This window comes from Ranitomeya imitator, chromosome 2 (genome assembly GCF_032444005.1).
Source record: "Ranitomeya imitator isolate aRanImi1 chromosome 2, aRanImi1.pri, whole genome shotgun sequence".
Classification (NCBI taxonomy): Eukaryota; Metazoa; Chordata; class Amphibia; order Anura; family Dendrobatidae; genus Ranitomeya; species Ranitomeya imitator.
The window spans coordinates 840,344,804-840,358,642 of NC_091283.1; the positions used below are offsets into that span (position 1 = coordinate 840,344,804).

General features: G+C 44.8%; 1 protein-coding gene across 4 annotated transcripts in view; it reads right to left on the reverse strand.

Moving 5' to 3' along the window:
• SORCS1 (sortilin related VPS10 domain containing receptor 1) overlaps positions 1–13,839 on the reverse strand; it is an 810,676-nt gene that overhangs the window by 284,749 nt on the left and 512,088 nt on the right. For all 4 annotated transcript variants that reach the window (XM_069754250.1, XM_069754247.1, XM_069754248.1 and 1 more), the window contains exon 6: positions 8,589–8,653. In XM_069754250.1, the coding sequence (XP_069610351.1) occupies positions 8,589–8,653 (65 nt within the window). The remainder of the gene's footprint in view (positions 1–8,588; positions 8,654–13,839) is intronic.

The following is a 13,839-nucleotide window of genomic DNA, read 5'->3' on the forward strand; positions in this document are numbered from 1 at the left end:
CTCTCTCCTGTAGAGTGTAAGCTCTTATGGTCAGTGGGGTCCTCTCTCTCCTGTAGAGTGTAAGCTCTTATGGTCAGTGGGGTCCTCTCTCTCCTGTAGAGTGTAAGCTCTTATGGTCAGCGGGGTCCTCTCTCTCCAGTAGAGTGTAAGCTCTTATGGTCAGTGGGGTCCTCTCTCTCCTGTAGAGTGTAAGCTCTTATGGTCAGTGGGGTCCTCTCTCTCCTGTAGAGTGTAAGCTCTTATGGTCAGTGGGGTCCTCTCTCTCCTGTAGAGTGTAAGCTCTTATGGTCAGTGGGGTCCTCTCTCTCTCCTGTAGAGTGTAAGCTCTTATGGTCAGTGAGGTCCTCTCTCTCCTGTAGAGTGTAAGTTCTTATGGTCAGTGAGGTCCTCTCTCTCCTGTAGAGTGTAAGCTCTTATGGTCAGTGAGGTCCTCTCTCTCTTGTAGAGTGTAAGCTCTTATGGTCAGTGAGGTCCTCTCTCTCCTGTAGAGTGTAAGCTCTTATGGTCAGTGGGGTCCTCTCTCTCCTGTAGAGTGTAAGCTCTTATGGTCAGTGGGGTCCTCTTTCTCCTGTAGAGTGTAAGCTCTTATGGTCAGTGGGGTCTTCTCTCTCCTGTAGAGTGTAAGCTCTTATGGTCAGCGGGGTCCTCTCTCTCCTGTAGAGTGTAAGCTCTTATAGTCAGTGGGGTCCTCTCTCTCCTGTAGAGTGTAAGCTCTTATGGTCAGTGGGGTCCTCTCTCTCCTGTAGAGTGTAAGCTCTTATGGTCAGTGGAGTCCTCTCTCTCCTGTAGAGTGTAAGCTCTTATGGTCGGTGGGGTCCTCTCTCTCCTGTAGAGTGTAAGCTCTTATGGTCAGTGGGGTCCTCTCTCTCTCGTAGAGTGTAAGCTCTTATGGTCAGAGGGGTCCTCTCTCTCTCCTGTAGAGTGTAAGCTCTTATGGTCAGCGGGGTCCTCTCTCTCCTGTAGAGTGTAAGCTCTTATGGTCAGCGGGGTCCTCTCTCTCCTGTAGAGTGTAAGCTCTTATGGTCAGTGGGGTCCTCTCTCTCTTGTAGAGTGTAAGCTCTTATGGTCAGAGGGGTCCTCTCTCTCTCCTGTAGAGTGTAAGCTCTTATGGTCAGTGGGGTCCTCTCTCTCTCTTGTAGAGTGTAAGCTCTTATGGTCAGAGGGGTCCTCTCTCTCTCCTGTAGAGTGTAAGCTCTTATGGTCAGCGGGGTCCTCTCTCTCCTGTAGAGTGTAAGCTCTTATGGTCAGCGAGGTCCTCTCTCTCCTGTAGAGTGTAAGCTCTTATGGTCAGTGGGGTCCTCTCTCTCCTGTAGAGTGTAAGCTCTTATGGTCAGTGGGGTCCTCTCTCTCCTGTAGAGTGTAAGCTCTTATGGTCGGTGGGATCCTCTCTCTCCTGTAGAGTGTAAGCTCTTATGGTCAGTGGGGTCCTCTCTCTCTCGTAGAGTGTAAGCTCTTATGGTCAGAGGGGTCCTCTCTCTCTCCTGTAGAGTGTAAGCTCTTATGGTCAGCGGGGTCCTCTCTCTCCTGTAGAGTGTAAGCTCTTATGGTCAGCGGGGTCCTCTCTCTCCTGTAGAGTGTAAGCTCTTATGGTCAGTGGGGTCCTCTCTCTCTTGTAGAGTGTAAGCTCTTATGGTCAGAGGGGTCCTCTCTCTCTCCTGTAGAGTGTAAGCTCTTATGGTCAGTGGGGTCCTCTCTCTCCTGTAGAGTGTAAGCTCTTATGGTCAGTGGGGTCCTCTCTCTCTCCTGTAGAGTGTAAGCTCTTATGGTCAGAGGGGTCCTCTCTCTCTCCTGTAGAGTGTAAGCTCTTATGGTCAGTGAGGTCCTCTCTCTCTTGTAGAGTGTAAGCTCTTATGGTCAGCGGGGTTCTCGCTCTCCTGCAGAGTGTAAGCTCTTATGGTCAGTGGGGTCCTCTCTCTTCTGTAGAGTGTAAGCTCTTATTATCAGTGGGGTCCTCTCTCTCCTGTAGAGTGTAAGCTCTTATGGTCAGTGGGGTCCTCTCTCTCCTGTAGAGTGTAAGCTCTTATGGTCAGTGGGGTCCTCTCTCTCCTGTAGAGTGTAAGCTCTTATGGTCAGTGGGGTCCTCTCTCTCTCTCCTGTAGAGTGTAAGCTCTTATGGTCAGTGGGGTCCTCTCTCTCTCCTGTAGAGTGTAAGCTCTTATGGTCGGTGGGATCCTCTCTCTCCTGTAGAGTGTAAGCTCTTATGGTCAGTGGGGTCCTCTCTCTCCTGTAGAGTGTAAGCTCTTATGGTCAGAGGGGTCCTCTCTCTCTCCTGTAGAGTGTAAGCTCTTATGGTCAGCGGGGTCCTCTCTCTCCTGTAGAGTGTAAGCTCTTATGGTCAGTGGGGTCCTCTCTCTCCTGTAGAGTGTAAGCTCTTATGGTCAGTGGGGTCCTCTCTCTCTTGTAGAGTGTAAGCTCTTATGGTCAGTGGGGTCCTCTCTCTCTCCTGTAGAGTGTAAGCTCTTATGGTCAGCGGGGTCCTCTCTCTCTTGTAGAGTGTAAGCTCTTATGGTCAGTGGGGTCCGCTCTCTCCTGTAGAGTGTAAGTTCTTATGGTCAGTGGGGTCCTCTCTCTCTCCTGTAGAGTGTAAGCTCTTATGGTCAGTGGGGCCCTCTCTCTCTTGTAGAGTGTAAGCTCTTATGGTCAGTGGGGTCCTCTCTCTCTCCTGTAGAGTGTAAGCTCTTATGGTCAGTGGGGTCCTCTCTCTCTTGTAGAGTGTAAGCTCTTATGGTCAGTGGGGTCCTCTCTCTCTCCTGTAGAGTGTAAGCTCTTATGGTCAGCGGGGTCCTCTCTCTCTTGTAGAGTGTAAGCTCTTATGGTCAGCGGGGTCCTCTCTCTCCTGTACAGTGTAAGCTCTTGTGGTCAGCGGGGTCCTCTCTCTCCTGTACAGTGTAAGCTCTTATGATTAGCGGCGTCCTCTTCCTCTCTCCTCTCCACATGTGTACTATACGAGCAATTCGAGACAGCACATTCGAGATTCAAAAGATCCGCTCATCTCCAATGATAAAGCTTTACGTTACAAAGAACAAGTGACCGTTTGGGAACCTTGTCCGACCTTTCTGCACCCAGGACTTCAGATGAAGTAGATGAAACTTCTTGTGGTTTTCTTTTACATCTTCTCTGCAAAAATTAAATTTACCGGTGATCAGCTGGTGGACGACATTAATGACCACACATTTTTCCAGTAATGGCCACTTATGGGTCACTAAGAGCTAGACTTTATGACATCTCCTCGTTTTGTAAGGCATTATTTCTTCAATAAGACATATTTGTAAAGTTTGCACTAATGGGAGAACATCTTGACTTTTCCCTCTTGATTCTAAAGCATCACCCTCCAAATACGCTGTGACTTGTTGATGTCCTTCTGATTTAGAAGGATTGATCTAAATTCTCTATGGTTGGAAGCTCGTTTCATCCTCCTTCTTCCTCCTCTTCACTGGTGGTGATTCCTCTGCACAAAATTTATTCTTTGACTTATTAATTTAAAGGATTTGGTAAATTCCTCCTTCCTGATTCGTTCCAGATACTTTACACCTGAGGATGTTCTTCTTCTTTTCTATTTTATTTGATACAATCCTAGACATATTGTCGGGAGACACACCTCATTGGAAGAAGGAAGGGGATGAGGAAGACCGCCAAGAAAATTAATGTAGACGATCAATGGAACCATGAAGACGAAATTCAAGGTGGAAAATATTCCGTGAACTAATGTGCCATAATGTAACAATCTGCTAGATTTCCATATTGGAGGATGACATTTTACTTTCATCCTGAGCCTCCTGTGTCAGAAAGAGGATTTTATAGCTGTATAACCCCGTGATTTTTGGGCTAGGGTTACATAGTGATACCTGGTCATATGTAAATCACTTTAAAAGAGTTTAAAGGGAATCTATCACCTAATCTAAGAGAAACAGAGACCCTGATTCCAGCTATGTATCACTTACTGGGGTGCTTGCTGTAGTTTTATCAGCAGGAGATTATTACTAGATACTGTTCCAAACTGTTCTTCAACTATATCAATAGTAAAAGAATAAAAACTGAAAATGTAGGCCCCTTAAAAAATAGTGCACAAAGAATGGTTGTAGATGACGAGGAAAAAGCTAACATATTAAACACCTTCTTCTCCACGGTATTCACGGTGGAAAATGAAATGCTAGGTGAAATCCCAAGAAACAATGAAAACCCTATATTACAGGTCACCAATCTAACCCAAGAAGAGGTGCGAAACCGGCTAAATAAGATTAAAATAGATAAATCTCCGGGTCCGGATGGCATACACCCACGAGTTCTAAGAGAACTAAGTAATGTAATAGATAAACCATTATTTCTTATTTTTAGGGACTCTATAGCGACAGGGTCTGTTCCGCAGGATTGGCGCATAGCAAATGTGGTGCCAATATTCAAAAAGGGCTCTAAAAGTGAACCTGGAAATTATAGGCCAGTAAGTCTAACCTCTATTGTTGGTAAAATATTTGAAGGGTTTCTGAGGGATGTTATTCTGGATTATCTCAATGAGAATAACTGTTTAACTCCATATCAGCATGGGTTTATGAGAAATCGCTCCTGTCAAACCAATCTAATCAGTTTTTATGAAGAAGTAAGCTATAGGCTGGACCACGGTGAGTCATTGGACGTGGTATATCTCGATTTTTCCAAAGCGTTTGATACCGTGCCGCACAAGAGGTTGGTACACAAAATGAGAATGCTTGGTCTGGGGGAAAATGTGTGTAAATGGGTTAGTAACTGGCTTAGTGATAGAAAGCAGAGGGTGGTTATAAATGGTATAGTCTCTAACTGGGTCGCTGTGACCAGTGGGGACCGCAGGGGTCAGTATTGGGACCTGTTCTCTTCAACATATTCATTAATGATCTGGTAGAAGGTTTACACAGTAAAATATCGATATTTGCAGATGATACAAAACTATGTAAAGCAGTTAATACAAGAGAAGATAGTATTCTGCTACAGATGGATCTGGATAAGTTGGAAACTTGGGCTGAAAGGTGGCAGATGAGGTTTAACAATGATAAATGTAAGGTTATACACATGGGAAGAGGGAATCAATATCACCATTACACACTGAACGGGAAACCACTGGGTAAATCTGACAGGGAGAAGGACTTGGGGATCCTAGTTAATGATAAACTTACCTGGAGCAGCCAGTGCCAGGCAGCAGCTGCCAAGGCAAACAGGATCATGGGGTGCATTAAAAGAGGTCTGGATTCACATGATGAGAGCATTATACTGCCTCTGTACAAATCCCTAGTTAGACCGCACATGGAGTACTGTGTCCAGTTTTGGGCACCGGTGCTCAGGAAGGATATAATGGAACTAGAGAGAGTACAAAGGAGGGCAACAAAATTAATAAAGGGGATGGGAGAACTACAATACCCAGATAGATTAGCGAAATTAGGATTATTTAGTCTAGAAAAAAGACGACTGAGGGGCGATCTAATAACCATGTATAAGTATATAAGGGGACAATACAAATATCTCGCTGAGGATCTGTTTATACCAAGGAAGGTGACGGGCACAAGGGGGCATTCTTTGCGTCTGGAGGAGAGAAGGTTTTTCCACCAACATAGAAGAGGATTCTTTACTGTTAGGGCAGTGAGAATCTGGAATTGCTTGCCTGAGGAGGTGGTGATGGCGAACTCAGTCGAGGGGTTCAAGAGAGGCCTGGATGTCTTCCTGCAGCAGAACAATATTGTATCATACAATTAGGTTCTGTAGAAGGACGTAGATCTGGGAATTTATTATGATGGAATATAGGCTGAACTGGATGGACAAATGTCTTTTTTCGGCCTTACTAACTATGTTACTATGTTACTATGTTAGATGACTGGTAAACCTGCTGCCAGGTAGTCCAACCACGCCCCGTTGGAAACAGGGTCTCTGCTTCTATATCAGATGGGGTAGCAAATACCTGCTGAAAGATTCCCTTTAATCTGTTTGACAACTTTAAAACATTTGCAAAAGTATGAGTTGATGAGATTTTTATGGAATGGTTGAAAGGATGCACATGACCTAGATTTTTATAAGTAAACATTGAGTAACCTGAATTGCAAATTGGAACAACAGTGATTTCACAATCCTAAGCCTTTTAAGGTCGGCTCAGGCAGTTACATGCCACCTGACATGAATGTGTCACCTCCTCCTGGGAGATCTGGGGTTAGGAGGTCATTATATTTTGTCAATCGCAGATCTTCCATTTAATCTCTGTGTTTTGTTCCTCATATTAAATGGACTTAATTTCCTTTGGCGACTATTTCTATGCCGGTTGTAGAAATGCAGCTCCATCTCACAGCTGCTCCTAATCTGCTCATTTTCTCCCTTCTATAAAACCTGGCCAGACCTTCTCATCCCTACCTGGGAAAGTTTACTTCCTGGCTTGCTGAAGTTGGAGAACTCAGTAGCTGCTGGACATTGATGCATGCTGTCTTCATTATCCTATTCCCATTTGGTTAGTAACTGCCTATCCTTCCCTATATTCCTCTATACCCTAGGTGAGAGTTTTTTGTATGTAAGTTGCTTTTTCTTATCCCCATTTTTTTTTTTGCGTGTTTATATACTAACATATCTGTCCCAAGTCTCCTGGGGGAGGACAGCTTAGGGCATATCAGGAGTATAGTAAGGTCAGAGACTCGGGCTTCTCTACCATCAAGAGTACCCCCGGGACAGGGATAGTTAAGGTCCTAGTTTCTAGGGACAGTTTGAGGTCCCACAGCGTGACACCATCACAGTATTCAGGTAGTAAGTATACATTTCTACCATGTACCTGCACTCATATGAGGGTTAGTAGTACGATGGATAGTAGTATGATAGTAGTATGAGGGACAGTAGTATGATAGTAGTTTGATGGTTAGTTGTGCGAAGGTTAGTTGGATTGGCAGATTGAGTCTTAGTAGAGCAAGAGTTACTAGTATGAGGGTTAGCAGTATGAGAGATAGTCGTATGAGGGTTAGTATTATAAAAGACAGTAGTATGATGGATAATAGTATGAGATATCATTGTCACAAGTGTGTCAGGTCCCTCTGGAAGAGCTGGAATGAGTTGTCATGTCGGGTAATGAATCGCAGATCTACTTTAGGTATGTCTGATTTGTGTCCCATATTAAATGGATTTAGTGTCCTCTGGTGCTGAAGACGTTAATGACCCTTTCTATGCTGGTCAGAAACATGCAGCTCCATTTCAGCTGCTTCTGATCTGGTCATTACTTCTTCCTATAAAAACTGTTCAAACCACTTGTCCCTGCAGGTGAAAGATTTGTCTTCCTGTGCAGTGTGCTAAAGCTAAGCAGTTGGAGTAGAGTTGTTGTAGTAGTGTTCTGTGGTTTGCTGTAGTATTTGTGTGTTTATCTGCTGGTCCCTGTTCCCATTTAATTTATTTTGCCCTGTCCCTATCCCTATCCTCCTCCCAATTGTTGGCTAGTGGTTTTGTATGATAGAGGTTTTCTGTTATCCCTGTTTTGTCTTTTTTACCTTATAATTCTGTCCCATGCCTCATGGGGTGCGGGGAGGGGACAGATCAGGGTTTAACAGGAGCATTGTAAAGTCGGAGACTCGAGCCTCTCTACCTTCAAGAGTACCCACGGGATAGGGATAGTTAGGGTCCTAGTTCCAAGGACAGTGGAGGCCCCACTTCCTTACCAAAGACCATCACAGCATGACAATAGTAGTATTACAGAGTAGTAGGAGGGTTAGTAGTAGGAGGGCTAGTAGTAGGAGGGTTAGTAGTAGGAGGGTTAGTAGTAGGAGGGTTAGTAGTATGAGAGTTAGTAGTAGGATAGTTAGTAGTATGAGAGTTAGTAGGAGGGTTAGTAGTATGAGAGTTAGTGGTAGGAGGGTTAGTGGTATAAGAGTTAGTAGTAGGAGGATTTATAGTAGGAGGGTTAGTAGTATGAGAGTTAGTAGTAGGAGGGTTTATAGTAGGAGGGTTAGTAGTAGGAGGGTTAGTAGTATGAGGGCTAGTAGGAGGGTTAGAAGTAGGAGGGCTAGTAGTAAGAGGGCTAGTAGGAGGATTAGTAGTATGAGGGCTAGTAGGAGGGTTAGTAGTATGAGGGCTAGTAGTAAGAGGGTTAATAGTAAGAGGGCTAGTAGTAAGAGGGCTAGTAGTAAGAGGGCTAGTAGGAGGGTTAGTAGTATGAGGGCTAGTAGTAAGAGGGCTAGTAGGAGGGTTAGTAGTAGGAGGGTTAGTAGTATGAGGGCTAGTAGGAGGGTTAGTAGTAGGAGGGCTAGTACTAGGAGGGTTAGCAGTAGGAGGGTTAGTAGTAAGAGGGCTAGTAGTAAGAGGGCTAGTAGGAGGGTTAGTAGTAGGAGGGCTAGTAGTAGGAGGGTTAGTAGTAGGAGGGCTAGTAGTAGGAGGGTTAGTAGTAAGAGGGTTAGTAGTAAGAGGGCTAGTAGTAAGAGGGCTAGTAGTATGAGGGCTAGTAGGAGGGTTAGTAGTATGAGGGCTAGTAGTAAGAGGGCTAGTAGTAGGAGGGTTAGTAGTATGAGGGCTAGTAGTATAAGGGGTAATATGGTTAGTGGGTTATGCAGAATACCGAAAAGCCATATGCCGCACATGTAATAGTGTTTAATACCGTTGACACTTACGTCCTTCTGGAGTCTTAGTCTCTAGGTGGACAAGGTCAGCGTCTCTGTTAGACACCGTCACAGTCCTAAAGGCACAAAAGAAAAACAAAGAAAAGTCACAGATTAAAAAACAACAATCACAGCCCCATGCCCATACATGCTGTATACGACTTTCTCCCATGGTGGCCTTCTATAGCAAGAGGCGTTGTATCTTCCGTTACTGAGCACAGACGGCTCCTCTCTCCCCGCACCCATATAACCCTTCAGACTTGTATTACTTGTCATTTATCCGCAATTACATTGTTTTATTGTATCACAATTCTCTGATATTGCCTGATAATATGAGTGTCAATCTTCTAACCTCTTCGGCGCAGTTCACACATTCCACCGCTTCCGCTCTTCTCTCTGCAGCTAATTCCGCACTTTGATGAGTTTTTCTTTCCCCCCCAGTACTGGGCACACAATTTACATCTTGATTCTTACATCTTATGACCCAATTCTCCCCTCCCCCACGTCTGTAAATCTGCACTTAGTCTGTGAGTTGCAAGTTCTTTAAAAATGCAGTTGTGGCAGTTCTGCGCGGTGCGGCGGAGCATCGAGCTCTGTTCTTTCTCAGGCTCGGTCCCCACTGAGGTTGAAGATACACAATAAATAATAAGGAACTCGTCAGACTCACATGCCCATTGTTGATCACAAAAGACAAGATTACGGATGTATTTCAGGATCCGAATAGAACGACTTCTCTTGGCAGCGGGAAGATCCCTGGAGTGCCTCACCAGCCGGCATTTTCATCTGACTAGTGGAAACCATTCGAACGACTGGAGCCAAATCTAAACCCGCAGCTTGTATTATATACAGCATCTCTGTTCATTCATTATACAGCCCTCCGCAGGCTCGCTAAATCTCATTAACCCCCGCGCACCCACACTCTATTAAAAGGCTCGTCCGGATCTTAAAGAAGTTTTACGGAACTTTTTTTTTTTTTTTTTTTTGCACAAAGCACCTTTTATTTCACTTTTATACAACTTTTTAAGTAAACTTTCACATCCGGCGATTGGTGACCTCATTTATTCATTTCCTAACACCATAGATCACATTCTATGCATCCGATATATGATCTTTCATTGTTTCTTACATAACCAGAAACACTTGGGCTACTTGCACAATAAACAAGTCTGTAGGAACCTGTTCACACACCACCAAGAAACTTGAAGACACAAAAGAGCACAGAGAGGTCAAAAATACTCTGTTGTAAGAAAAAAAAATTACAGTAATAAGCAAGTGCTAGTCAAAAGATGGAAAAAACAGGGTATTTAGTTGATACGTTTTTTTGCAAAAGCTGCTCCACCAATCGTCAAGGTATACCCATATAGAGCAGTCCTAACTAATGTATATACCATAATCCCTATCTGATGTATTTAAAAACCTGATCATCTGTATAGTACCTGTATAAGCAGGGTTCAGGGTCCCTCTCTGAACCCTGCTTATACAGGTACTATACAGATGATCAGGTTTTTAAATACATCAGATAGGGATTATATACATTAGGTAGGACTGCTCTATATGGGTATACCTTGACGATTGGTGGAGCAGCTTAGTATACATTTTTTTTTGCAAAAAAAAGTATCAACTAAATACCCTGTTTTTTCCATCTTTTGACTAGCACTTGCTTATTACTGTGATTTTTTTTACAACAGAGTATTTTTGACCTCACTGTGCTCCATTGTTTCTTACATGTCAGTACTGACGTAAGGGTCTTATAGCGCATGCGCTGTATGAACTGACCGTGTGTGCAGCCATAGATATGCCATATACAGACCCAATAATGTCACAAATGCACATGTACAGGGTCGAGAATGTGTAGAGAGAAGGTAATCACCTGAATTTTAGTAGTACGGGGCGAGCAATGCTGGCGCTCAAGGGTGGAATGAGCAATGGTAGAGTGGTCCAAGGTCACAAGAGCCGTGTGAGCTGCGATACTGCAGGTCTGACAATAATGAGCGGCACATGTGCTGGAGATGATAAAAGCAGCACTGAAGGGATTGGCGTAAATTGGGATAAATTGGCTCTCAGGATCACCTTCTTCGGGTTAGTTGATTCGCGCACTAAGAACTCAGTGAGTTATCATTCGAAACCAGTTTATTCTTCCCACAAACAAATTCACCAATTTCACATCATGGTGCAAAATACGTCGTGAAAGAACTTAGCTCTCCAAGTAAAAAAACAATGCCGTCCAAAAATGTGCAAAGCCATTTTCACGTTTCAGTCCAACACTCGGACCTTCACCAGAATGGTTGCAGATTGCTACAGGATAGGTAAGTATGATGGAGGCGCTTGGCCGCTGATGGCGTGGCTCTCGAGCCATGGTCGTCACATGCCCCATGGCGTCTCCTTCATATTTACCTATCTCTCAGCAATCTGCAACCAATCTGATGAAGGTCTGAGTGTTGGACCGAAATGTGAATATTGCTTTGCACATTTTTCGATTGCGCGCATAAACTCTTGTCCTTTTACCGGCATACCTTGCAGTGCAGAGTTCTTTGACATTGCTATATTATGCTTCAGATGTAGCAGAGCAAAGACCGTCGTGGGACAAATGCATTATCTTCTCTGCGGAAAGGTGAGGAATATTGTTGTTTATTATTTTAATTCTGTTACAGGAGACTATGGCTTCACTGGAATGGACGATGACATGAATATGGTTACATTTAGATGCGTTAAAGGAGTCTGTGTCTTTCTTTCAATTAAAGTACATTATTCGGGGTATGTGTTTTTTTGCCATATAACTATAGGATTAGTAATGGATTGGTGTGTTACAGACGTCTCTCCAGTACTAAGCCTCGGCCTTGAGGTCACAAAGGTGACGTTTTGCGGCCCCTACTGCTACCGGAAACACTGACGGCTGAAAGAGCCCTTAGTGAACACGATCATTTACCAAACATTGGCCGACTTTTAGGGAAAAAGCTTGGGAATCCAGACACGAATCATAATGTGCAACATTTGTGCCGAATTTGACATTGGTGAACGTTTTTCGAACCCATTCGCTTATCTCTAAACATGAGTCCCATCTACTTTTTCGTCGTGTCCTGCAATGGTGCCACACTAATTACATCTACTTTTCATGATGTCCTGTATGGGTGCCACATGCGTCCCATATACTTTAACATGGTGTCCTGTATGGGTGCCACATGCGTCCCATATACTTTTACATGGTGTCCTGTATGGGTGCCACATGCGTCCCATATACTTTTACATGGTGTCCTGTATGGGTGCCACATGAGCCCCATCTACTTTTACATGGTCTCCTGTATGGGTGCCACATGAGTCTCATCTACTTTTACATGGTGTCCGGTATGGGTGCCACATGAGCCCCATCTACTTTTACATGGTGTCCTGTATGGGTGCCACATGAGCCCCATCTACTTTTACATGGTCTCCTGTATGGGTGCCACATGAGTCTCATCTACTTTTACATGGTGTCCGGTATGGGTGCCACATGAGCCCCATCTACTTTTACATGGTGTCCTGTATGGGTGCCACATGAGCCCCATCTACTTTTACATGGTGTCCTGTATGGGTGCCACATGTGTCCCATATACTTTTACATGGTGTTCTGTATGGGTGCCACATGCGTCCCATATACTTTTACATGATGTCCTGTATGGGTGCCACATGAGCCCCATCTACTTTTACATGGTGTCCTGTATGGGTGCCACATGAGTCCCATCTACTTTACATGGTGTCCTGTATGGGTGCCACATGCGTCCCATATACTTTTACATGGTGTCCTGTATGGGTGCCACATGAGCCCCATCTACTTTTACATGGTGTCCTGTATGGGTGCCACATGAGCCCCATCTACTTTTACATGGTGTCCGGTATGGGTGCCACATGAGCCCCATCTACTTTTACATGGTGTCCTGTATGGGTGCCACATGTGTCCCATATACTTTTACATGGTGTCCTGTATGGGTGCCACATGCATCCCATATACTTTTACATGGTGTCCTGTATGGGTGCCACATGCGTCCCATATACTTTTACATGGTGTCCTGTATGGGTGCCACATGCGTCCCATATACTTTTACATGGTGTCGTGTATGGGTGCCACATGCGTCCCATATACTTTTACATGGTGTCCTGTATGGGTGCCACATGAGCCCCATATACTTTTTCATGGTGTCCTGTATGGGTGCCACATGCATCCCATATACTTTTACATGGTGTCCTGTATGGGTGCCACATGTGTCCCATATACTTTTACATGGTGTCCTGTATGGGTGCCACATGAGCCCCATATACTTTTTCATGGTGTCCTGTATGGGTGCCACATGCATCCCATATACTTTTACATGGTGTCCTGTATGGGTGCCACATGCATCCCATATACTTTTACATGGTGTCCTGTATGGGTGCCACATGCGTCCCATATACTTTTACATGGTGTCCTGTATGGGTGCCACATGTGTCCCATATACTTTTACATGGTGTCCTGTATGGGTGCCACATGCGTCCCATCTACTTTTTCATGGTGTCCTGTATGGGTGCCACATGCGTCCCATATACTTTTACATGGTGTCCTGTATGGGTGCCACATGCGTCCCATCTACTTTTTCATGGTGTCCTGTATGGGTGCCACATGCGTCCCATATACTTTTACATGGTGTCCTGTATGGGTGCCACATGCGTCCCATCTACTTTTTCATGGTGTCCTGTATGGGTGCCACATGCGTCCCATATACTTTTACATGGTGTCCTGTATGGGTGCCACATGCGTCCCATCTACTTTTTCATGGTGTCCTGTATGGGTGCCACATGCGTCCCATATACTTTTACATGGTGTCCTGTATGGGTGCCACATGCGTCCCATCTACTTTTTCATGGTGTCCTGTATGGGTGCCACATGCGTCCCATATACTTTTACATGGTGTCCTGTATGGGTGCCACATGAGCCCCATCTACTTTTTCATGGTGTCCTGTATGGGTGCCACATGCGTCCCATATACTTTTACATGGTGTCCTGTATGGGTGCCACATGCGTCCCATATACTTTTACATGGTGTCCTGTATGGGTGCCACATGTGTCCCATATACTTTTACATGGTGTCCTGTATGGGTGCCACATGCATCCCATATACTTTTACATGGTGTCCTGTATGGGTGCCACATGCATCCCATATACTTTTACATGGTGTCCTGTATGGGTGCCACATGCGTCCCATATACTTTTGCATGGTGTCCTGTATGGGTGCCACATGAGCCCCATCTACTT